Below are 26,592 nucleotides of genomic sequence, written 5' to 3'. Positions count from 1 at the left end.
AAGAAAGCACGATAAAACTCCTAGAAGATAATGTAGGAAAACATCTTCAAGACCTTGTATTAGGCGGCTACTTCCTAGACTTTATATCCAAAGCACAAGCAACAAAAGAAAAAATAGATAAATGGGAACTCCTCAACCTTAGAAGTTTCTGTACCTCAAAGGAATTTCTCAAAAAGGTAAAGAGGCAGCCAACTCAATGGGAAAAAATTTTTGGAAACCATGTATCTGACAAAAGACTGATATCTTGCATATGTAAAGAAATCCTACAACTCAATGATGATAGTACAGACAGGCCAATTATAAAATGGGCAAAAGATATGAAAAGACAGTTCTCTGAAGAGGAAATACAAATGGCCAAGAAACACATGAAAAAATGTTCAGCTTCACTAGCTATTAGAGAGATGCAAATTAAGACCACAATGAGATACCATCTCACACCGATTAGAATGGCTGCCATTAAACAAACAGGAAACTACATATGCTGGAGGGGATGTGGAGAAATTGGAACTCTTATTCATTGTTGGTGGGACTGTATAATGGTTCACCCACTCTGGAAGTCAGTCTGGCAGTTCCTTAGAAAACTAGATATAGAGATACCCTTCGATCCAGCGATTGCACTTCTTGGTATGTACCCGGAAGATCGGAGAGCAGTGAGACGAACAGATATCTGCACGCCAATGTTCATAGCAGCATTACTCACAATTGCCAAGAGATGGAAACAACCCAAATGTCCTTCAACAGATGAGTGGATAAATAAAATGTGGTGTATACACATGATGGAATACTACATGGCAGTAAGAAGGAACGATGTTGTGAAATATATGACAACATGTATGAACCTTGAAGACATAATGCTGAGCGAAATAAACCAGGCACAAAAAGACAAATATTATATGCTACCACTAATGTGAACTTTGAAAAATGTAAAACGAATGGTTTATAATGTAGAATGTAGGGGAACTAGTGATAGAGAGCAATTAAGGAAGGGGGAACAATAATCCAAGAAGAACAGATAAGCTATCATGGGTAAATTTAATTTTCTGGGAATGCCCAGGAATGACTATGGTCTGTTAATTTCTGATGGGTATAGTAGGACCAAGTTCACAGAAATGTTGTTATATTAGGGTACTTTCTTGGAGTAGAGTAAGAAAACGTTGGAAGTAAAGTAGTTATCTTAGATGTCTTTTTCTTACTCCCTTGTTATGGTCTCTTTGAAATGTTCTTTTATTGTATGTTTTTTTTAATATATATATATATTTTTTTTTAATTTTTTTAATTTTTCATACAGTTGATTTAGGAAAAAAATATGCAGAGCCCCCTTGAGGAGCTGGTAGAGAATGCAGGGGTATTGGCCTGCCCTACCTCGATGGTTGCTAACATGCCCACAGACATAGGGGATTGGTGGTTTGATGGACTGAGCCCTCTACCATGGAATTTGCCCTTGGGAAGACTGTTGCTGCAAAGGAGAGACTAGGCCTCCCTATAATTGTGCCTAAGAGCCTCCTCCCGAATGCCTCTTTGTTGCTCAGATGTGGCCCTCTCTCTCTAGCTAAGCCAACTTGAAAGGTGAAATCACTGCCCTCCCCCCTACATGGGATCAGACACCCAGGGTAGTGAATCTCCCTGGCAACACGGAATATGACTCCCGGGGAGGAATGCAGACCCGGCATCGTGGGATGGAGAACATCTTCTTGACCAAAAGGGGGATGTGAAAAGAAATGAAATAAGCTTCAGTGGCAGAGAGAGTCGAAAAGGAGCTGAGAGGTCACTCTGGTGGGCACTCTTACACACAATACAGACAACCCTTTTTAGGTTCTAATGAATTGGGGTAGCTGGTGGTGGATACCTGAAACTATCAAACTACAACCCAGAACCCATGAATCCTGAAGACAATTGTATAAAAATGTGGCTTATGAGGGGGGACAGTGGGATTGGGGGGGGGCCATAGGGATCACATTCCCGTTTGTCTAGTCTGTGGATGGATGAGTGGAAAGATGGGGGAAGGAAACAAACAAACAGACAAGGGCGCTCAGTGTTCTTTTTTACTTTAGTTGCTCCATTTCACTTTAATTATTATTCTGGTTATTTTTTGTGTGTGTCGTAATGAGAATGTCGGGGATTGATTTTGGTAATGAATGTACAACTACGTAATGGTACTGTGAACAATCAAATGTACGATTTGTTTTGTATGACTGCGTGGTATGTGAATATATCTCAATAAAATGAATAATTTAAAAAAAAAAAAACTAACTTGAAAAGGATTACAATACCTGGAGAGTATATAGTAAGTAAGAAACTGAATTAAGAATAATCCCACATAGGAAACATCAGCTCCAAATGGGTTTAACAAATGTATTATATTTTGAAATAATAGACTATTCTACTCTTTGACAAAGTCTTATATAGAATGTTAAAGAGCAAAACGCAGTTAATGAATTTTGCCAGATTTCAGTTAAAAGGAAGGAAAGTTAATTATTGTTCTCTTTTCTTACAAAATTGAGTCTCTAAAAAGTGTTAACATAATATTAATAAAATTACTCTTACTTTGCAAATAAAAAATAATTAATGCTCCAATACCAAGTTAATCTTATCACAGATATTCTAGGATTTTATAAAACACCAATAAATCCTATGTACAAAACAATAAATTTAAAGTGAAACTCAATTTTTCAATAATGCAGAAAAATCATTTGATAAATTTACATAGTTTCACAGCAAAACTCTTAGTATATTAAGTATAGAGTGGATCTTGCTTGTATCTAAAACAAGTATTTATTTAAACTTATATAAAACATTATCTTAAAGGAAATATGTTAGACATATTGTCTTTAAAATTAAGAAAAAGACAATGATACTGTCATCATATTATAATGCATATCCTATCCAGCAAATTGACAAAATAAAACTTTGATTGAAAGAAATGGATAGGAGGTAATATAGTTGATCTTATTTGCAAATGGAATGATCATCCACACAGAAAACCAAAGGATTTACAGATATTAATAGAAATAGTAGTACAAAGAGCAGCATGCTGACAATAAGAATAATGTACAAAAATCAACTACATGCTTATGCGTCAGCAGCAAACAAAAAATGTAATTAAAACAAAGAGACAAAATTTACAATAGTATTAGACCATATGGGGTACCTTGTACTCTTCTAGAATTTTCAGTATAGTATTCTATTGCTAAAGTATTTCTCAAAGTGGTTGTGTAATTTTGCCTTCCTGTCAGCAGTTTATGAGATTTTAGTTGTTCTACATCCTAACACTTGGAATCATTAGACTTATTAAATTTAGACATTCTACTATGTGTGTAGTGGCATCACACCGAGGTTTTCATTTATATTTCCATAATGACTAATGGTGCCAAATATCTTATCATGTTCTTATTTGCCATCCATTCGTCTTTGGTGAAGAGACTGTTCAAATCTTTTGCTCATTTCTTAATATCTGACTTTTTCTTGTTTACCTCAGTTTCTTTCAAAGCAGTTCTTAGTTTTGATATCATCTAATTTCTTTCAATTATAGGTTATAATTTTGGAGTCACAGCTAAGAAAATGTTGCCTAATCCAAAATCAGAAAGAATTTCTCTTATGCATTCTTCTAGAAGTTTCATATAGTATTGGGTTTTACATTTAGATCTAGAATACATTTTCATTTAGTTTTTGTATTTGGTATAAATAGTAGTATAAATAAATAAATTAGTGTTTGTTATTGTCCTTCATCAAAATCATTCCTATATTCAAGGCATCTAAAATCATTTTTAGCACATGAGCATCCACTTGCTACAGCAACACTTGTTAAATAGACTATCCTTTTTCTACTGAAAAAAAAAAAATTAAGTTATACCATTGTTAATCATAACATATTGAAACTATCTGGAAATTACTGGAGACAATATGTAAACTTTTTAAGAGTCCACAATTCTTAGATTTGTCTTCTGTTTGTTTTATTGTTTTTTATCTGTTCCAGATTCAGGACTACTGACACTCACTTATATACTCTTCATCAGGCCATTATTTTCTTTTATCAAACTCCTAATACAACCACAATAACACAGCAAAATATCTCAAAGATACAGAGAATTTCAGGTAAGTCAGCTCATTTTCCAGTGTTCCTTTCAACAGTTTTGAATAACTGAGTATACCTGAAGTTGCAATTCTCTTTCCTCTTTCTTGGGCCATTTGACGAATTTTTTTTTTCAGATTAAGTCGTTCTTCCTCTAGACTTTCAATCTGCAAAACATGAACTATTAGTATTCCTCTTTGGTTCAACCAAGAAAATAACCATTTTATCTGAGCACTTACCTCTTTCAAAAGGATCTGGTTTTCAGCTCTGTACTGCTGCTGTTTTAAGCTTTTGCTATTTCTAAACTCAGTTAAGTCAATCATTGTCATTGGTTCAAGGCCTAAAATAGAAATTAATATGGTTAATGATATCATCAGCACTCAAATGAACTACAAAAACTTTTTATATACCATTAAGCAATTGGTTATAATTCATGTAGCCAGCATCTCTGAAGAAAGCAATAATTTTTGTGAAGGAATTTTCCAGATAGTTGAACTGTAACACAAAAAGCTAAATTTTTACTACAATTATTAACGGAAATTCTGACAAAAGCATACCAGGATCTGTCTTCTTTGCCATGTCAGGCTACGGAAGCAGTACTGTAATGCATTCAGTAAGACCTGAAGCTTTGAAGGAAAACAGACTTGGATTCAAATCCTACCTTCAGCTATTAACTAAGTAACAGGGATAACACTGTCTTCCTTTTTTATGGCTTGTAGTCAGGGGTATGAAAACATTAACCCAAATAAAGTGCTTAGTGTGGTGCCTGGCACATAGTAATAATTATTAATATAAATATTAATTGCATTTTTACTACTAGTCTGGTACTCTCACTGTACCTGTCTCCTAATATGCTATTACTAAGCAGTGATGCCCTGAAAACTAAATATCAAGATTATCTATAGTAATTAGAAATAGGATTGGGAGCCACTTAAACAGATTATCTGGTGTTGTCATAGCTATCTAGTTGGCTCAACAGTCATCTTTAGGAACTATTACATTCCGGCAGTGATGTGGTATATTAAGTTGATTGGGCCATGTCATACCTCTGGGTCCTAGTCAGATAGATGCTTTTACAAAATACATAATCTGTATAAAATAATTATTTTTACTTCCTCTAGAGAACAGTTTTTTACTTTAACTCTAGGAGAGCATTTTGACTCTAAGAAACTATTAACTGATATTTAGCAAGTGGAATGAAACCAATATGAAATCTATATTTTATTTTGTAGAAGCAATCTAGATCGATCTATTTTAACTCTGAAACTAATAATATTCACTAATGAACTATTTATTGAAATTAATAAACTCACAAGCTGTATTTACCAATTACTCCTTAGAACAGCTACCTTAAAATACTAAACCAAAACAAAACTTAAGCAGTTTAAATTGTAAAAGCCAAGTATCTAAAAATGTAAAAAGGCTTCAACAGCATTCATAAATGTCTTCATAAATTCATCTGAAACAAAAGCATGTACAAACTAACACAGGTCATACAGATGCTATTTTCATTTTAAAAAAAGGTAACTTCTATTATGTGGTATTAAAATAATATTCTTTCATTTTAAAAACAATTATTGCTATTTCTAAGCCTCGCAGATTCCTGAGTTTGGAGATCCTCAGAGATTCCACTGAGATCTCCAGGGGATGACAGACTTGGAGAAAGCAGTACACTGAGGCCTGCTCACTCACTATCCCATGCCAACCAAATCCCTGATCCCACTTTTTTTTTCACATAAGGTTGCAAAATTGGGAGGATGGGGGGTGGTAGAAAGAGCCAGAAGCTATGTTTTGTTTGGCTTGCACAGAAATGTAATGTTTCTGAGTTAGGCATCAATATTTTAAAATCAGGAGACTTCACACAAAAATATCATATTGCCACCTTCTCTTGAAATACAGAATTTCTGTCAAAACCAAGCCATTATTACTGAATGCCAAAGTTTTACTGGAGTTAGTTGCCTTTAGACACAGCATGCATTCTCCAACTGTCATTTATTTGTGTCACCTGCCCCCCTGGCAATTGCAAACTACATATTTTAAAAGATAGCTTACCCACACGTTCTCTAAGTGCCTCATTCTCATCGAGGAAATCATTGATCTTCAACTCAAGTTTATTGATTTCCTTTGTCAATACTTCAATCTCTCGATCTCTTATTTTAATTTGGTTTTTACAATTCTTTATTTCAATAACAGCATCTTCTAAACCATATACCCCCTGAAAAACACCCAATCTAATTTAAATAAGAGATGATTTATTTGTACTAGTTTATCAAATTCATGAATTTATTTTCTTTTTAAGTCTAGGAGAAAATACACATATTCCTGAAATTTATATCACTAAATTGTGATTTTTACTGTCCTTGTATAAAACAAATCCAGTAATAAGAATGATATAAAAGTGAAACTTCCAAATACAGGATCTTAATGGAAAAATAACTCAGAAATATTACATATAAAACACTTAGAATATAAAAAATACAGCGCAAATCAGCAACACCAGTAGAACATGTAAGTCATTAGATACCTGACTTAGTTGTAATCAGATTAAAAAGTACAAACAATACAATTTAAGACTGTGCTGACCCAGCAGGTGACAAAACTTCCTGTCACAACTTTTATCAAATTAATCAATAGTGTCGCATTTACATGGTGACACAACAGTACAGACTACAAAGCATCTAATCCTGCTGCCTCACCAAAACGGATTATCTGGGAAAAAACACTTTGATTAAAATGATTTGAAAACAATTCTCCTGACAAAAAGTAAATGCTGCTTAAGAGTTTGAATACTGTAGTATAATTTAATTAGGATAACTTTATCAAAAGACACTTACGGAATGTTTTTACATAGTTAGCAGTAAATGGCAGAAAACAGTCTAATTATTAGAATGATTCTAAGCCCCTTGATTGACAAGATAAAAATACATACCGATTCATAATCTTTTAATCGCTTCAGAGCCTCAACAAGTTCTTTATCCTTTTCCCTAGCATCAGCCTCTGCCAGTTCAGCTGTTCTCTCAGCCTCTTTAGTTTTCTCTTCCAAAATCTGAACCTTTGACTGAATTTTCATATAATGAGTCTGTTGAGAAAGAACTGAAGCACCTTTGGGGTAAAAATCAAAATCATGAATAAATTGTATTAACTACTCATTCCTTTAAAGCGGTGGTTCTAATATCAGGGTAGAGGGGACAGGAGGAGTGATATGCCTCTACAAAAGGCCTTTTAATATTATAATTTTATATTTTAAAAATGTTTTGTTTTGGTTATGTTAATAAGACAAGCTAAAAGAAAGTTAAATTCAACAAAATTTTCTTAGCTAAAAAGGTATGGATTATAAAGGATTGCCAAACACTGCTTTACAAAAGAGTGATCATTGTGCAGAGAATGCTAGCTATCCTTAATATTCAGCCTAGAACTACAAACTTTTATCTAAATGAATGGACACTTGAAATAAGAACGAAATTTCTGCTTCCACTCTACCAACTACTTGTAATCATGCGACTAAGTTTGGCCAATGAAATATAAGTGGAAAGGTCATGTGCAACTTCTAGAAAATATTTAAAAGAAGGAGAGAGAGTCTCCTTTTTTTCCTTTCCTCCTTCCTGCTAGCTGGAATATGGATATGAAGGCTGGAGTTCAAGCAGTCATGTTAGAATATGCTATAGAAACCACATGCTGAGATAGGCAGAGGAATAAATACATGGTACTTGATACCTGATATTTGTGCAGCTATCACACCAACCCTGGACTAGTTGCATTAACTTTGTTTATATCAGAGAGAAACAGATTTCTGTTTTGTTTAAACCGGTATGTGTGGTTTTTCTGTCACTTGCAGCACAACTTAATTCCAGAGAACTCAAAAATTCCTACTTGTGTTCTCTCACTAAACAACTGCTAAACCAAAATACAATATTCCTGTCATTCACAGATCATTCCCACACTTTTCCATAATAAACACTTATTGATATATAAGGTATATACTTACATATAAAGAATTGGACTAATATAATAGATTATACAAGTTTATGAGAAACAGACCCTACTCTCTAGGGTTAACAGCCTAACTGGAATATGACAGAGGCTGAGTTGATCGAAATATCTCTTCTTTCTCTGTTCCACATGGTTCTCCAAAATAAAAACTCTATTCACCTGCCTTCTTTAAGCATGTGCCCTTTGCCTCTTGCCTCCTTTCTTTCTATGTTGCTGTTTGGGATGTGGATGTGAATGTAGAGCTCCACTTTAGATGGGACAGATGAAGGCAACACCCTACACCACCTAATTCTAGACCATTACAAAAAAGAGAAATAAACTTATATCTTGATTTTGCCACCATTCTTCAGATCTATGTTTTTCACAGCCAAACCTAATTCTAACCAATGAAGGGAGTACAACATTAACTGCCATGGTTTACAAGTTAAATTTTAGATAAAAAATACATTCAAAAAAAAAAAAAAAATACATTCAAGTATGCATAGCTTCTGTGGGCTTTAGGGATCATATGACTATGGACTGACACTGACTGAAGTGTTATTATTCCTTGTTTAATAGCAAAGATCAACTACCACTTTTTCCCTTGGTCATGGGAATGCAAAATCCATAACATCAGTTATTTAAAGCATTGTAAACTATTATCAAAATACAGTTCTAATGTATACATAATACACAGAGAGAAATACGTATTTCAAATGGGTCCTTGATCCTGCTCAACAGTCATACTGCATTTTTCCCCTTGTCTATTCATTCTTCCACATGACCATTTCATACCTTCTCTTCTCTTCTCTCTCCTAAAACTTCTAACACATCTTCTCCTGTCCTCAATGTCAGCTGAAAACCTTGCTTCCTTGCTTGTTGAGAAAACAGAAGCAATCAGAAGGCAACTTCTACAAGTTCCCACCAACAGGACATCTACCCAGCAACCTGCACCTGTATCTATACACTCCACCAACCCTCCTGTTCTGGATCAACTCTCTGCTCCTACTTAAGACTACTCCACCAATCCACTAGAACCCATCTGACTGCGTTCTCAAAGATATTGCTCCAGCAGTTCTTTTTTCCCTCGCCTCTTTCATCAATTGTTTCCTCTATAATGCATCTTTCCCATTAAACTTGAAGCATGTCTTATTTCTTCCACTTTAAAGAGAAAAACACTTCCTTAACCCCACTTCCACTTGATATACCATCCCACTTTTCTCCTTCCCTGTAGAGAAACAGTTCTCAAAACAGTTCCTAAACTCATTCTCTTGATTTCCTCTCTACCCATTCTGTCTTGAACCATCTCCAATCAGGATTTTGACACTCTTCCCCAACAATTCCAATGAAACTATTCTTACCAAGGTCACAAATGACCCTTGTTAAAGCCAATGGTCAATTTTTTGTTTTCATCTTGACTCATAAAATGAACACAGTACCAAATACAGTGCTCACGCTCTCTTCCCTGATAACATATGGTTTTCAGAACTCTATATGTTCCTGGCTTTCCTTCTATGTCTCTGGCCCTTCCTTTTCAGCCTCCTTTAGAGTGGTTCCTTTTCATTTCCCCAACCCCTAAAATAGGAGTACCCCAGGGCTCAGTCTTTAGATTTCTCTTTTGAACCTACATTCATTCCCCTGATGATCTCAGCCAGCCTCATCATGTTTTTAAATACCATTTTATGGAGGTGATTCCCAAGTTTATATCTCTAATCTAGAGAGCTCCCCTGAGCCTCTAACTTTTATATGCCTACTCAACACCTCCATTTGGATGTCTAAGTAAGCATCTCAAAATTAACATCCAAAACTAAGCACCTGATCATCTCTAAATCTGCTCTTCCCACAGATCTCCCCATATTCAGATCAAAAGCTCTGATAACTCTCTCTCTCATATCTTGCATTTGAACTTCCAGCAAACACCCTACATCTGTTTCTATCATCTTCAAAACACATCCAGAACTAACCACATCTAATAACTGTACTGTTAACTACCATGCTCCAAGCCACAATCATCATCCTTACACTAACACACACACACACACATACACAAACTCACTTGCTATTTCCCCTTCACACTTTATTTTTTATCCTCAGTGATTATAATATAGTAAACATGTCAATGAAATTATTGTGAGTAGTTTGCACTAGTGTGCCCCAGTATAAATGCAGTAATGTGGTACTGTGAAAATGCAAGAATATTCATTTTATGAAGGTCTGCATTCACGGAATTTGAATAGGGAGACTATGATGAGACATTAATTTGGGTAATGTTAATTAAAATTCTGACAGGTCAAATCACTTCTGAAAACCTCTGTAATACTGCTACAAAGATCAAAATTTTATTCTGCTCCCCTCTTTGCTAATTATAAAAAGGGGGTTAATTACAAAAAGGGGGTTAATAAAAAGAGGGTGATAAAATTTCCTGCAGAAGAGAAAATGATAGAAAACACCTCCATTTACTTATTTAAATACTGGTAATATCTGCAATACAATTAATAGTATCTTGCAAAATTTTTTGAAAATATGATATAATTCAAATTGAGAAGAACAATAATATAACTTTTGACATGACTTTATGTTTTTTAATAAAAATGAAATACTTTTAAAGCATAATGGTATTTAAAATAATTTTATACACTTATAAAATAGTGAATTACCTTTGTTTCTTTGGAGTTCGTTTTTCAAATCTTCAATAATGAAAGTATTTCTTTCCATTTCTTTTGTATATTGTTCTACTTGTTCAGTGAGCATCTTAATTTGACTATCTCGTTCCTGTATACCCTATAAAATATTGTAAATACTATATATTAGCACTTGATAGTAACATACATTTTAAAAGGCAAGAAAAAAGATACATTTTGGTTTTTTTTCAACAAGAGTGTAGAATATATTTTTGAGGGCCAAAACAATACCTTTTACTATTTTTATAAACATTAACTGCCCTACACAATACACTAATACACAAAGATTAGTCACTCTAATATTTAAAGAGGGATATAATGGATAACATTCTGGCAAATACAAATTCCAGAACTCCCTAATATCTGTAGCTTCTTATGACTCCTTGTATGTTTTATTTTTCCTTATCAACCATTCAATTTTGCATTTTTGCCATTTTGTGTTTGTGTAAAGTTCCATGTACTTTCTCTTTAACTCAACTTATTTTTCCCCTTTCCAGTACTTCACTCAAAAATATTGTCCCCTGTAATTTTTCTTATTCTTCAAATCCCTCCCAAATTTCCTTCCTTCTTTTGGACTACTACTAAATGGTGAAAATATGACTTCTTCCCATATAAACAAATTTTTACTAAAAATAAAATTTTTGTGTAATACAGTTAAATTATACTCAAACTTTTAGCTTATTTCATATTGTAAATGGGATGTCAGCATTGACCAGGATACTCACAATATGATAAGCTTTAATAACAGAGATTAAAAATATATTAACATTTCTAAAATGTTTAATTCAGAATAAATTATGAAATAATTTCCAACCTAAACAACATGTGTTTCATGTGCATCAACAAGAAATATACACAAAGCTACTCTGTTCCTAACCTTAACCCCAAACTTAATTCTAATTTTTTCTTGGTACTGGCTGATATTAAAAATTTCAAAATGCCCTTCTATAAAATTTTTATTACACACTCAGTAGTGCAAGCCACTAGTTAGACACAGGTGATACAATAAATAAGACAGTTCAAAATTTTGTTTCCAACTTTGATAAAACTGATGGACAAACCAAATTTGAGAAGGCTTTACCTGTTGTAGGGCCATAACATTACTTTTATCAGCATCAAGTTGGGCATTTTTGAGTTTCTCCCTCAGATGATGTAACATTTGTTGATACCCAATAATTTCATCATCTTTAGATGACAAAACCAACTAGAAATAAACAAAATGATTCTGTTACTAAAAAGCAAAACCAATAAACCATTCATTACTTGTAGTGACCACTCTAATATATATCATCAGCTGATATCAAAAAAATACAGGAAATAAAATGCTTTGAAGTGAGAAAGTGTCAGCAACCATTGGTACAATCTTTGTTCCTTTTGTGTATATAACCTTAAGTTCAAATAAGAAATGATTCAAAGCATATACTATAAATGTGCATTCTTTTAGAATATAATCTTTCAACCATCTCAAACTTTCAAAGCCCATTCACCAACAAGAAGTTATAAACACCTCCATACAACTGCAGAAAGTTTTATGCAATTTATCTTCATTAAGAAAACATTAAAATGCCACCATGGGGCATAAAATGTATCTTGAATGAATGGAAAGGTATCTTGTGTTCTTATATAGAAGGAGAAAACATCATAAAATATCAATTCACCCTAAATCAATTTATAAATTTAACACACACCAAATAAAAGAATCAAATCAGACCAAAACAAATCTTTTCTTTTAAGAAATAGACAAGCTGTTTCTAAAATTCACAAGAAAAAAAGTTCATAAGGAAAAGTCTAAAAAAATGAGAAAAACACAGTTTTTTCAGATGTTCAAACACACAATTAAATCAAGTGTGCATGGTTAGAAAGCAGATCAGTCAATTTAACATGAGTCCAGAAATAATCCCAAATTCAACAGGAACTCTGTATGTAATAAAAATAGAAGTGTATGTCAGTAAGAAAAGTATCAAATATTCAGTAAATGGTGTTAAAACAATAGGGTAGCCATGTAGGAAAAAATAAAGTTGCATCAACTTCTCACTCTTCATAACAAAATTAATTTTGTATGTTTCAATATTTATATGTAACAGATGAAACCAGAAAGTAATAAAGGAAAACGTGAGAAAATGATTTTATATTTGGAAGCCTTTCTAATTATGACACAAAGGCTAAAACGAAGCATAAAAACTAGTAAATTTAACTATACAATACAGAACAAAATACTTCAAAGCAAAAAAAAAATGCATAAAATCAAAAGAAAAGTGATAGCTGGAAGAATACATTTGCAGTACCACATTATAATTACACTTGTACATTTAACCTACAGATATGCTTGCACATTTCCAAAATAATGAATATACAAGGATTAAGTCATTGTCTCTAGTAGTAAAAATTGAAAACTTCCTAAATGCCAATTAAACAAACATACTAAAAAGAACAATTATACAGTCATTTAAAAAACAAAGCAATACTATACTACTAATATAAAATAAATTTTTAAAGACATTAAGCTTTTTAAAAAAGGTAGCTTGCCAAAGAATATGTATAACATGCTACCCTTTCCCTCCAAAAAGTGAAATACGGTAAATACAACTGTTATTCCGGGTTTGGCAAACTATGGCCCATGCGTCAAATTTGGCCTGTTGCCTGCTTTTGAAACTAAAGTTTTACTGGAAAACAGCTTTGCTCATTCATTTAAGTAGCGTCTATGGTTGCTTTTGTGCGCTACAACAGCAGAGTTGAGCAGTTGCAACAGAACAGATAACCCGCAAAATCTAAAATATTTACTCCCTAGCTCTTAACAGAAAGTTTGCTGACCTCTGATTGATTTTGTAGGTCTTATTTCCATTGCTATTGCTTCTGTTTAAAATATAGGTTATCCGAGCTTCTTAGATGATAACCAATTTCAAATGGCCAATGAAATTTGAGTAAGCCCTGTTAAAAACAACTACAAAAGTGATAGCTTTTAAAATGTTAATAGTATATTCAGAATTAACTCAGAACATTTTTCAAAATATACAACCATCATAATCCTTGATTTCAATACGCTAAGGTTGGTGCATTTGATTGGGGCTGGAGTATTGAAGAATAAGAAAGGTATATTTTTAAAAGGCCGCCCAGGTGATCCTGAGAGATTCCTTATCTCATTCCTATTCCCACTGAATATCAGTAGGTTGATTAGTTTGATATGAAAGTACAGGTGAAAAAACTATAAAATTAAACTTGACCTATGTAACTAATGTATACAAGACAACTGTGACTTATGTGAAAAAAAAATCTTTATTTAGAATCATCCATTTAGGAAGACAAATATATCAAATTTTGGACTTAACTGTCTTTCAAAAAGTTTAAAGTTTAACTTATTGATACGAAGAGCTCATGCAAAAACAAATCAGCTACAGGACTACATATGACACGTTCTTAGGAAGAGTAGCTTTAGCTAAGACATGCAATAAACTCAAAAAAAAAAAGTCCAATAAAAACATCATTCTCTAGTATTAGGCTTTTAAAGAAAATAAGTCTAAGAAATTTAAATATAAAATACAAAATGATAGAACCACTATATGAATGTAGAAAAGCACCTTCCATTCTTCTACTTTTGCATTGACAGCTACCATGACTGGATCATCCTCTTCATTCTTTGCTTTCAGAATATCCGTAAGCTCTTGCACCTAAAAGACAATTATTTCAAGAATTCTTGCAAATTGCTGCAATATATACATATTTATATATACATTTCAAGTACCTAAATATATTACATATACATACTTATTATAAGAGTAGTTCTATAGTTAGAGGTGACATTTAATGCTTTCTGCACCTTTATACTATAGATGCATAATAATTTGTCATTATTAAGAATTACATTTTAAAACTTTATTCTATTTTTTTAAAAAAACTTTAATCCCATGTAAAAAATGAACAATTTATTGGTTTCTATGATATTTATACTGATTCAATTTTAAGACATAAAATTAAACTTTTTGATCCACAGGGCTTCCAAATCTCTTTAGAATAAAATCCTCTTAATTGTTAGCTTTGCAGGACTTCGATCTACATATTCATTCAAGTATTATCTATATAGCCTAGACGACAGGAATTACAAAGTATGTGTGAGAAGATCTCTAAATACACTTAGACAAATATATCAGTATTTATTACACATTACAGTATTATGAAGACATGAAAATTCATATCCTAAAAAGTTAAAGTACTTTTAGTTTCAAATAAATAATAATGGCACTATATGAATTCTGTATAAATAAGTTCCAACAGTAATTCTTACTTGAATCCGATAATGATCATTTTCTTTTTTTAACTGGTCCATTATATTATCTGTCTGGTGCACAATAGCTTTCATTCTATTATATTCATCAGTCATCTTCTCCATTTCCTGTACAGACTCTTCTAGATTTTTTCTCATTTCTTGATTTTGAATTTCAATTTTCTCATTAGCTTCTGTTAAAGTCTAAGAAAGTCAGACACTATGATTAAAAAATATTTTTTAAGTACCTGAAATTTAAACTAAATAAAACTTAAATAGAGCCATAAGTGCCCACTGGGGCAAAGAGAATTCTTTACAGACATTTAGTGTCAATTGATATTGGCCAATCAAATCAAATTAAATAGCAAGAAAATAATCCATAAGAATCTCAATTCCTCTCACACAATGCTCAAAACAGGCACAAATAAGAAGAATGAATAAAGAATTGCAACTTCAAAGATTCATTTATTTCATGTTTTAGGAGTACAAGTTCCAGTTTTATATTAAAGAATTTAAATGTAGGACTAAATGCTAGACTGATGTTACAATGAAATTAAAGTTTCATAAGAATAATTGCTTTGAAATGACTTCTATCAATTTCACCTGAATTTCATCCAGATATTGGACTAGTTCATAGTTCTTTTTAGACAATTGTGATCGGTAGTCACTGTCTTCTCCTCTTCTTGATAAAAGTGTTTCTTTCTGTGAATCTATTTGTTTCTGATAATCAACAATATCCTGACGAAGTTGTTCATTCTGTAGGTATACCAAACACCACATTCTATTAAGAAACTATCCAAAGTAACAAGATTTTATCCTCTAACTATGATCTCAGAACCTATCTTTAAATTCCCAAGCTAGGTTTCATTACCCTTAAAAGCCTCACCTTTTTCTTTAGACGTTTGTTCTCCAGAAAAGGATAGGAAAAAGGTAATTATAAGTGAGAAAGGCAATACACAATTAAAAATAACTATTAAAAATTAAAGAAACAAAAAAACCAAGTTTTAAGAGAATAAATTGTATTTTTTGATAATCAAGGTAAGCAAGAATATTAACTATCAACCAAAACAAAGAATTTTTGATAATGTGAAAAGAACTTCTATCAGGATAAACAACGGACTGACATTATGTCACTTAGAAGAATAAAATGATAATCAGAGTTTATTAGACTTAATAGAAACAGAAATTTTACAAGAATGTTTACAAGATAAGAAAATAAGAACAGAAATACAGCCATACATTCAGTTAGCAAACTAACTAGCAAAGAATGGCCCATATAGAAAACAGAAAGCAAGATTTACCCACACAGGCCTAAGAGATAAAAGTACTACCTAATGGCCTATCTTCTGATTTATTTTCTATATATCTGACACAGTCATATCACAAAATTAGGCAGTTTGAAAATATCAGTCACTTAAAATATTCCACTTCTGGTTACACTTTAAATTTATGAAAATGTTTTTTAGCAAGTATCTTTGCTGAACCACCACAATTACTAAAGATTTTTACCAACCTCTCTTCTTAATTTGCTGTTTTCATTTTCTGCCTCCTCATTTCGAAGAGCCAACTAGAATTGTAAAAAAAAAGTAAAATAACAATATATAATTCAGCAGCAATTTGCTTATAAAGCAAGGTTTTAGTTTATCATTTTGAATGTTAAATCCTCTCCAGTAAAGCACAGAATGTTTTAACTACTAAGGACTTCTTATCTACTTATGACTTGACTAATAAGCCAAAACTTTTTGGAAACTAATTAAGAATTAGGAAGGATCAAACAAGATGGGTTTAAAAAGGTTAAAAAATAAAAGCTCTAAGCAAAGCCTACAGAAACATAAAAAAAAAACACAACAAACACAGTAACCAAACCAAACACACAAAAAACCAAAAACCTGATAAAATGAATGGTTTTCTGTCCAGGATCTTACCATTTCACTACTCTGTTTCAAGTCTAGAATACTGTTGGCTCTAATTGAGTACTATACTACTTAGAAATACAAGGTAGTATATTCTAAAGGTTAAAAAGAAGCAATCTGAAATCAGACTTTTCCTAGGTTTACAACCCTTGTCCACCAATTTCTTGCTAAGTGTGAACAAGTAATTTAAATTCTCTTAAATTCAGTCTTCTCACTTCATATGGTGACAAAACAATTAAATAGATACATTATAACAGTTCTTTGCACAACGCTTTGCATGGAATAGGTAAAAATTATGAAGTGTTCTCTATTCCACATATAAGTGATTTCATCTGCAACTCTTTTTTTGGTTTCTCAAAACAGGCAAATATTATAACCATATGGTCTTTTCACCTATTCTACAAATCCCATTCTTATGACCTTTCATTTTCCTGATTTTCCCTTTATTCAGGAAGTCAAAAGAATCACAATGGTGTGCAACTATATTTGAAAGTTTATAAGAAATAACCAAATGCAATGTGTGATCCTTGATTGGACCTTGGATAATTGGAGGGGTGGAAGTGGGGACTATAAAGGTCCAGTAGAGGAAATATGGTTATAGACCATATAGATAATAGTAATGAATATTAAATTTCCTGAGTTTAATGATATTGGGCTTATACAGAAGAATGTCCTTCTCTTTAGGAGATACATGCTAAAATATTTAAGTGTGAAGTATCATGATATCTGCAATTAACTCTCAAATGGATCAGGAAAAAAAGGAGCAAAATATGTCTATGTGTAAGATACACAGAGAAAGATAAAGCAAATGTAGTGCAATATTAACTGGTGAATCTATATGAAGGGTATATGGGTGTTCACTGTTTTTCTTACAATTTTTATAAAGGTATGAAATTTTTCACATTTTAAATAATTCAGAATAAAATGCAAAGTGCTATAGAAATCTTAGAAATTCACCTATTTAGTACTGTTGTTGTTGTTGTTTTATTATTATTAGGGAGTCAGAAAACAGTCCCATTGTGGTTATTTTTTCGCCCCAAAATAGGCAGCTCTTTATTGGCTTATTTATTGGATTTTTTTTTTTTTTAATATTCCTAAATCTTTTTTTTCTTTTTTTTTAAACATTTTTATTGTGAAACATAACATATATGCAGAAAAGTGAGAACTTTCAGAGTACAGTTTAACAAGCAGTTTACAGAGCAAATTTCAAAGTATGGTATGAGTTACAGTTCCACAATTTCAGTTATTTCCTTCTAGCTGGTCTAATACACTAGAGACTAAAAATAAACATCCATATAATGTTTCAGCAGTCACAATCATTTGCAAAATCCTATCTTTTCTGTTACATCTCATCCCTCTCATCTGATCATTCTCTCAATCTTCGGAGATATTTGGGCAGCGACTATTCTAACTTCTTCATGATGGGGTAGGAGGATGCAACTGGTTGATATTCTTGGAGAGACTGGTACCTCTGAGTTTCAGGGTTTATCTGGCATAGAAACAATCTGAAAGTTTTAAGTTACTGAAAAATAAACTTAGTGAGTGAAACTTTTATAGAGTCTCAGATGTAGCCCTGGGTATTCTTTAGAGTTTTCAGGAATACTGTTGATTGGGGATCAGCACACTGTGACAACCTGCATTATCTAGCTGAAGCTTGCATAAGAGTAATCTCCAGAACAGCCTCTTGACTCTGTTGGAAATCTCTTAGTCATGGAAACCTTATTTTGTTACATTTCCTTTCCCCCTTTTGGCCAGGAGGGCATTATTGATCCCACAATGCCAGGGCTAGGCTCATCCCTGGGAGTCATGTCCCATGTTTCCAGGGAGATTTATACCCTTGGAAGTCATGTCCCATGAAGGGGGGAGGGTAGTGAGTTTTTTTGCAGAGTTGGGCTTAGAGAGAGAGAGAGAGGCCACATCTGAGAAACAAAAGAGGTTTTCTGGAAGTGCCTCTCAGGCATAATTATAGATAGGCTTAGCTTCCCCATCAGAGAAATAAGTCCCATAAAAGCAAGTGTTCTAGTTTGCTAATGCTGCCAGAACGCAAAACACCAGAAATGTATTGGCTTTTACAAAGGAGGTTGATTTGGTTACACAGTTACAGTCTTAAGGCCATAAAGTGTCCAAGGTAACACATCAGCAATCGGGTACCTTCATTGGAGGATGGCCCATGGTGTCCGGAAAACCTCTGTTAGCTGAGAAAGCATGTGGCTGGCGTCTGCACCAAAGTCCTGGTTTCAAAATGGCTTTCTCCCAGAACGTTTCTCTCTAGGCTGCAATTCCTCAAAAATGTCACTCTTAGTTGCACTTGGGGTATTTGTCCTCTCTTAACTTCTCCAGAGCAAGAGTCTGCTTTCAACAGCTGTCTTCAAACTCTCTCACCTGCAGCTCCTGTGCTTTCTTCAAAGTGTCCCTCTTGGCTATAGCTCCTCTTCAAAATGTCACTCACAGCTGCACCGAGTTTCTTCTGTTTGTCAGCTCATTTATATGGCTCCACTGATCAAGGCCCACCCTGAATGGGTGGGGTCACGCCTCCATGGAAATATCTCATCAGAGTTATCACCTACAGTTGGGTGGGGCGCATTTCCATGCAAATCTAATCAGCAACAAAACATATGCCCCACAAGACTGCATGAAAGAATATGGCTTTTTCCGGGGGACATAATACATTCAAATCGGCACAGCAAGCCTCATGATCAAGAGCTTGACTTATTAACTTGGAGGTCCCTAATGCTTAAGAGAATATCATAAATTTCCCAGGTGGGGTAGTTTAAAAGCTCCATATTTTTTCTCCAGTCCCTAAGGGACTTTGCAGATACATTTTATTATCTGAACAACATACTCTGGAATGTATGAGGATAATTAAGATCTATGGAATTACAAGACCTCATTCCCTATTCTAGGCTCCATGTGTTTAGGTTGTTTAAATGAACTGGCTTACACAGGTTAAGTTAGATTGTATGCTACAGAAAATTTGGATTTTGGACAAAATAAACATCTCTTCCTTTGGTCTCATACAGAAGGTGAGGTTTTAACATAGAGAAAATATCATACTTAACCCTGTATTCTGATTTACCTTAGTCCCAACCATATCAGCTTCGTTCATTTCTCTAATTGAAGTCTCATCTCTTTTTCTGCTTCTTTAACAGTTGCTGTATGCAGTAATGCTGACTTTCAGAGCTGCAGAACTCCAACTCTGAGTCCCAGGTGTCACACAGGCACCCAACGTTCCAGGGAAATACCAGATTATGCACAGAGAACACAGCATCTCAGAATTTAAAAATAACAATTAGAACTCAGGAACATATACAATCTAGTCCCTAATTTTCTTTTAAGTATTTTCTAAATGAGACCATACAATATTTGTCCTTTTGTTTCTGGCTTATTTTGCTCAACATATTGTCCTCAAGGTTCATTCACTTCATTGCATGCCTCACAACTTCACTCCTTTCTGGAGCTGCATAATATTCCATACTATGCATATACCACAGTTTGCTGTGATACTTCTCACTCGGTGTACCCTTCGGCCACCTCCAATCATTGGCTTTTGTGAATAATGCCACCATAAACATCAGTGTGCAAATGTCCACTTGAGTCCCTGCTTTCAGTTCTTACAAGTATATCCAGAGCAAAGGGCTTGTCTAATCATACGGTGACCCTATATTTAGCCCCCTGTGGATTGGCTACATTACCCTCTGGACCCATTGTGTTTTGAACTAGAAATTTTTAACAAGAGGAGGGGTATCAAGAACTTAACTTAGACGCATTCAATGCTACTGATGTTCTTTCCCTTTGACTTCTGAAACACCGTTTTTTGATATTTCTCCTTTCTCTAGCTGTTTCTCAAGCACCTCTTCATCTTTCATTCGTTTATTAGGTATTTCTCAGCAATCTATCTTACAGTCACTCTGCGTAATTCTACTTCTATGGCTTCAACAATATCTTTGCTGATGACCCACAAATAATGAACATTCATCCAGGTGTCTCATGAATTCTAGCACCATAGATTCCCTTTTTTGCGTATCCCCAGAGACCTCAAACTCAACATGTGCAAAACTGAAATAATCTCAAACATTGTCAAACTCCTCTTATGCTCCTTCTTAATGAATGACTATCTTCTATCCAGTGGTCCAACCCAAAAAGTTTGGGGGACTCTCTATTCCTCTCTCTTCTCCCATACCCAATCACTCTATCCAATAATGTCTATGTATCTTAAATATGTCTATTTTTCTTAAATCCCTCAGTCATTACCTTAAGTTGGCCATGATCAGCATTTGCCTGAATTGGCACTAATGTCTCCTTACTCAACCCCCTGCCTCCAGTCTTGGTTCCCTTAATCCATACTCTATAAAGCAGAGTAAACATTTAAAGTATAAATGTAATCATGATATCACTGTGTTTGAAATCTCTTCTTTTAGGAAAAGGACCAAACTTCTCAGGAATTGGCCCTTTCTTAGCTCTACAGATAATGATAAATGTTAAAATTGAAAAGGCAGGATAGTACAATGGTTGAGAACACAGATTCTTAAGGTAGTCTGTCTGGATTCAAATTCTGGCTTTGTCATTTATTAGCTGTATAACCACAGGCAATTACTTACTGTGGTAGGTTGAATTATGTATCCCAGAAAAAAGTTCTTAATTCTAATCCATTCTTGTGAGTGTGAAACCACTGCAAATAGGACATTTTGAAGATGTTATTTTTAGTTAAGGCATGTCAACTGAATGGCAATGGGTCTTAATCCTATTATTGGAGGCCTTATAGAGAAGGCCTCAGGAAGAAGGTGTCCTAGTTTGCTAAAGCTGCCAGAACGCAAAAGACCAGAGATGGATTAGCTTTTATAAAAGGGGGTTTATTTGATTACACAGTTACAGTCTTAAGGCCATAAAGTGTCCAAGGTAACACATCAGCAATTGAGTACCTTCACTGGAGGATGGCCAATGGTGTCTGGGAAACCTCTGTTAGCTGGGAAGGCACACGGCTGGTGTCTGCTCCAAAGTTCTGGTTTCAAAATGGCTTTTTCCCAGGACGTTCCTCTCTAAGCTACAGTTCCTCAAAAATGTCACTGTTAGTTGGACTTGGGATATTTGTCCTCTTTCAGCTTCTCTGGAGCAAGAGTCTGCTTTCAATGGCTATTTTCAAACTGTCTCTCATCTGCAGCTCCTGTGCTTTCTTCAAAGTGTCCCTCTTGGATGTAGTTCGTTTTCAAAATGTCACTCACAGCTGCACTCAGTTTCTTCTGTTATGTCAGCTCATTTATATGGCTCCACTGATCAACTTAGACCCACCCCAAATGGGCGGAGCAACACCTCCATGGAAATTATCCAATCAGAGTCATCACCCACAGCTGGGTGGGGCGCATTCCAAAGAAACACTCAAAGAATTACAATCTAATCAACACTGATAACATCTGCCCACACAAGATTATGTCAAAGATAATGGCGTTTGGGGAACACAATATATTCAAACTGACACAGAAGGCCAGCAGGGAGGGAGAAACTGGAAGTCCAGGGAACCAGAAAGAGAAAGGACAGGATGTTGCCATATGCATTTCAATGTGCCAGAAAAGCCAAGGATCCCAAGGATCATTGGCAGCCAGCTCCAGAATACCACAGTTTTCAGGGAGAAAGCAACTGCCTTACTGATGCCTCAATTTTGGACTTTCCTAGCCCAAAAAACCAAGTCAATAAATTCCCACTGTTTTAGCCAACCCACTCTACGGTATTTGTTTTGGCAGCTGGAAAATTATGACACACAATTTTTGTGTCTCAGTTTCATCAGCAGCAGCATGGAACAAATGATACCTACCTCATATGACAAGAATCAAATGTGGAATAATGCATGTAAAGTACCTGGCACATAGTAACAACTCCATAAATAGTAGCTAGTTTCATCTATATTCAGCCAAAATGAATTACTGTAGTTTCTAGAATACTCTAGGCCATCTCTCACCTTTAGATCTTAGCAAATGCTATATCTTCTACTTAGAATTCTCTTTCATTTACCACCATGTACACTCCCATTCCCTTTGCCAAGCCAACTCCTACTTCATATCTCAAATTACAGATCACTTCATGAACCTTAAGGCTGATTTATGTATCCTTCCTAGATTTTCTTAAAGTATCCTTATATCTTTATGCATCCCCAGGAGTATATTGTTATACCTATTGTTTTAGTTTCCTAGGTTGCTCAAAGCAAATACCATGAAACGGGTCAAGTTAAGCAATGGGAATTTATTCATTCACAGTTTTGATGCTGGCAAAATGTCCAAATCAAGGTATTATCAAAGTGATGCTTTCTTTCTGAAGGCAAACTGCCAGCAATCCTTGGCTCTTCTGTCACACAGCAAGACATCCAAAGGCATCTGCTATTCTCTTCCTTCTCTTCTGAGATTCACTGCTTTCAGCTTCTTGCTTCTGTGGCTTTCTCTCCCTCTGTCTAAAACTCATTTTTTTTATAAGACCCAACCTATATGAGGTGGGTCACACCTTAACTGAAGTAGCCTCATGAAAACATCCTGCTTACAATGGGTCCACAACCAAAGGAAAAGATTTAATTTAAGAACATGTTTTTCTGGGGTACATACAACTTCAAACCACCACACCTACGTAACACTCATTACTGACTGTGAAGATCCTTGAGAATCAGAATTTTGATGTCCACTGTAGATCTATTATTTAGCACAATATCTTATAGGCTATATGTTCTAGCTTGCGAATGCTGCCGGAATGCAAGACACCAGAAATGTATCGGCTTTTATAAAAGGGGGTTTATTTGGTTACAAAGTTACAGTCTTAAGGCCATAAAGTATCCGAGGTAATTCATCAACAATCGGGTAGCTTCACTGGAGGATGGCCAGTGGAGTCCAGAAAACCTCTATTAGCTGGGAAGGCATGTGGCTGGCATCTGCTCCAGAGTTCTGGTTTCAAAATGGCTTTCTCCCAGTACATTCCTCTCTAGGCTGCAATTCCTCAAAAACGTCACTCGTACTTGCTCTTGGGGTGTTTGTCCTCTCTTAGCTTCTCCAGAGCAAGAGTCTGCTTTCAACAGCTGTCTTCAAACTGTCTCTCATCTGCAGCTACTCTCAGCTTCTATGCATTCTTCAAATTATCCCTCTTGGCTTTAGCTCCTCTTCAAAATGTCACTCTCAGTTGCTCTTCAAAATGTCACTCATAGCTGCACTGAGTTCCTCCTGTTTGTCAGCTCACTTACATGGCTCCAAAGATTTAATTTAGACCCACCTTGAATGGGTGGGGTAACACCTCCATGGAAATTATCCAATCAGAGTCATCACCCACAATCGGGTAGGGCACATCTCCATGGAAATTCTCAAAGAATTACAATCTAATCAACACTGATACGTCTGCCCACACAAGATTACTTCAAAGATAATGGCGTTTGTGGGGACATAATACATTCAAACCCGCATACTATAAATACTCAACAAAACTAAATTATTGGTTAAGACAAAGATAGAAATTGCCAAAACAATTCACACTCATATTCCATTTCAAGGAACCTAGCATATGGAAAAGTACATAAGTCATATATTTATGTGTCTATATCCATGAATAAAGGTAGTAGTCTAAGATAAGAATGGACAAGGTAGCTGTGATTAGCTAAGAATGTGTGATATGAATAATGAGAAGGTGAGTGATACACGGACTAAATAGACAAAGAATAACCCAAAAAACATATAGATAGACATCCCCCATTAGTAATTCTATTACTGTATGTCATAAATTGGATCCTTTGTGATTACTAAGAAATCCATAAGTTCATTAAGTTTTTGTGCAACAACTAAACAGACATTCCTCTAAGAGTTAATTCCTAACCTTCACATGGCATCACCCATATTTTTCCCACCATTTAAGCTGTATAAATAGCCCACTTTTACGTGAATCTTCTATGTTATACAATAAAAAAATAAATATCAAACATGGGATACTTCTTACAAATCAATTTATGATTTAGCAACGTCACCTCATACATATTATTTGCTGAAAAGTCTAACTCAGGATGTCATAAACACGGCAATGTAAACAGCTACTGAAAACTCCTCTCCAGAGATTCAATGAAAGAAAGGACAATTCTGAATTGTTTGAAACTCTGGAGGAGGATATAGACTGCAGAAAGACCCCGAAGAGGCCAAATAGAAGAAAGGGAAGAAATATCAGGTAGGACTCTTCCGTCCAGACCAGCCAGTCCTCTCACTCAGTCTCAAGATGGGAAAAGCACAGAATCGGCAGACAGGACCCCTCCCACTAGGCACACAGATTTTAAAATCTCTCACAGCAGTGAGATATTCCCACACTGCTTGAAGACCTGGGGGACAGAGGAGGACATTTCAAGGCCCAGGTCAGTTAGTGTGCCGGTTTGGATGTATTGTGGACCCCAAAACACCATTATCTTTGATGCAATCTTGTGGAGGCAGATTGATTAACCTTTTTGGTTAGGGTGTGACCTTTTGATTGTATGTTTCCATGAAGATATGACCCACCCAACTGTGGGTGATAACTTTGATTGGATAATTTCCATGGAGATGTTGCTCCACCCATTCAGGGTGGGCCCTGAATTGGATCACTGGAACATATAAATGAGCTGACAGACAGAAGGAATTCAGAGCAGCTGTGAGTGACACTTTGAAGAGGAGCTGCAGTTAAGAGAGGACAAAACGCCCCAAAAGCAACATTTTGGAGAACACCATTTTAAACGCAAACTGCCACGTGCCTTCTGGGCTAACAGAGGTTTTCCGGATGCCAATGGCCATCCTTCAGTGAAGGTACCTGATTGTTGATGGACACTTTATGGCCTTAAGACTGTAACTCTGTAACCAAATAAACCCCCTTTAAAAAAGCCAATCCATTTCTGGTGTTTTGCAAAAAGGCAGCATTAGCAAACAGGAACAGTGGGGGACAAAGAAACTGAGAAAACATGGACAGAGACTGCATTTCCAGCCCTGGGTCTGAAAACATTTCCCCTACCCTTGAGGGAAGCAGCAGCTGGCGGCCGTTTCCTTGCCTTCCAGATGACTGGAGTACTGGGTCAGCTGAGGGAGTACTCTGACACAGGTGTATCCCCATATTGAGCCAGATTTTGGCCAGCAAAGTGAGAGCATAGGAATCCCACAGTTTCAGCCCACCCATGTACACACAGCCTATGCTCAGAGGCAAAGCAACCTCTGAGGATATTAAGTTTCTGAACAGCACCATCTCCTGAACAGTCTGGAAAGTGAAAGCAAATAGAAACACTTAAAAAGATGTTCAAGACCCTTTATTAGGACCACAGGAGCTGGTCTACACACCCTGCAAAGAAACCCTGTCCGGTTTTGGCTGAGAAACAGAGACAACCCAACAGTTAAAGCAGAGTGCTAAAACAAACCTGGGTCTTGCTGGCTGGCAGAAAACAGAGCACCACTAGAGGCCAGCAGATCTATATTATCACACACAGAGAACCTGCTGGAGTACCCAGTGCCTACCTCCCATTCCTGTGGCAGGCCATTGTGAGTGCCTGATTTGCAGGGAAGACCGGGGGGCATAGCCAATCTGACAACTGGTCAGCAAGATAAACAAAGAAATATAGAGATCAAAGAAAACAAACAAGAAAACCCAAGGCAAAAGAGAGAAAACAACCTCCAGAATAAACTAATAAAAGAAACCAGGGGCCTAGACAGCAAAAAATCATGAGCCACACCAGGAAACATG

At 35.2% G+C, this 26,592-nt stretch overlaps 1 protein-coding gene across 6 annotated transcripts in view; it reads right to left on the bottom strand.

Annotated features, from left to right (window-relative positions):
* CEP290 (centrosomal protein 290) overlaps nt 1-26,592 on the bottom strand; it is a 116,603-nt gene that overhangs the window by 79,425 nt on the left and 10,586 nt on the right. For all 6 annotated transcript variants that reach the window (XM_037848374.1, XM_037848372.1, XM_037848373.1 and 3 more), the window contains 10 exons: nt 16,491-16,544; nt 15,581-15,733; nt 14,999-15,181; nt 14,295-14,384; nt 11,801-11,923; nt 10,696-10,819; nt 6,999-7,171; nt 6,122-6,284; nt 4,309-4,409; nt 4,149-4,236 (listed from right to left, as the gene is read on the bottom strand). In XM_037848374.1, coding sequence (XP_037704302.1) covers nt 4,149-4,236; nt 4,309-4,409; nt 6,122-6,284; nt 6,999-7,171; nt 10,696-10,819; nt 11,801-11,923; nt 14,295-14,384; nt 14,999-15,181; nt 15,581-15,733; nt 16,491-16,544 — 1,252 coding nt within the window. The remainder of the gene's footprint in view (nt 1-4,148; nt 4,237-4,308; nt 4,410-6,121; nt 6,285-6,998; nt 7,172-10,695; nt 10,820-11,800; nt 11,924-14,294; nt 14,385-14,998; nt 15,182-15,580; nt 15,734-16,490; nt 16,545-26,592) is intronic.

Source organism: Choloepus didactylus, chromosome 8, assembly GCF_015220235.1.
Source record: "Choloepus didactylus isolate mChoDid1 chromosome 8, mChoDid1.pri, whole genome shotgun sequence".
NCBI lineage: Eukaryota > Metazoa > Chordata > Mammalia > Pilosa > Megalonychidae > Choloepus > Choloepus didactylus.
This window is presented reverse-complemented; position numbering and strand designations above follow the sequence as displayed.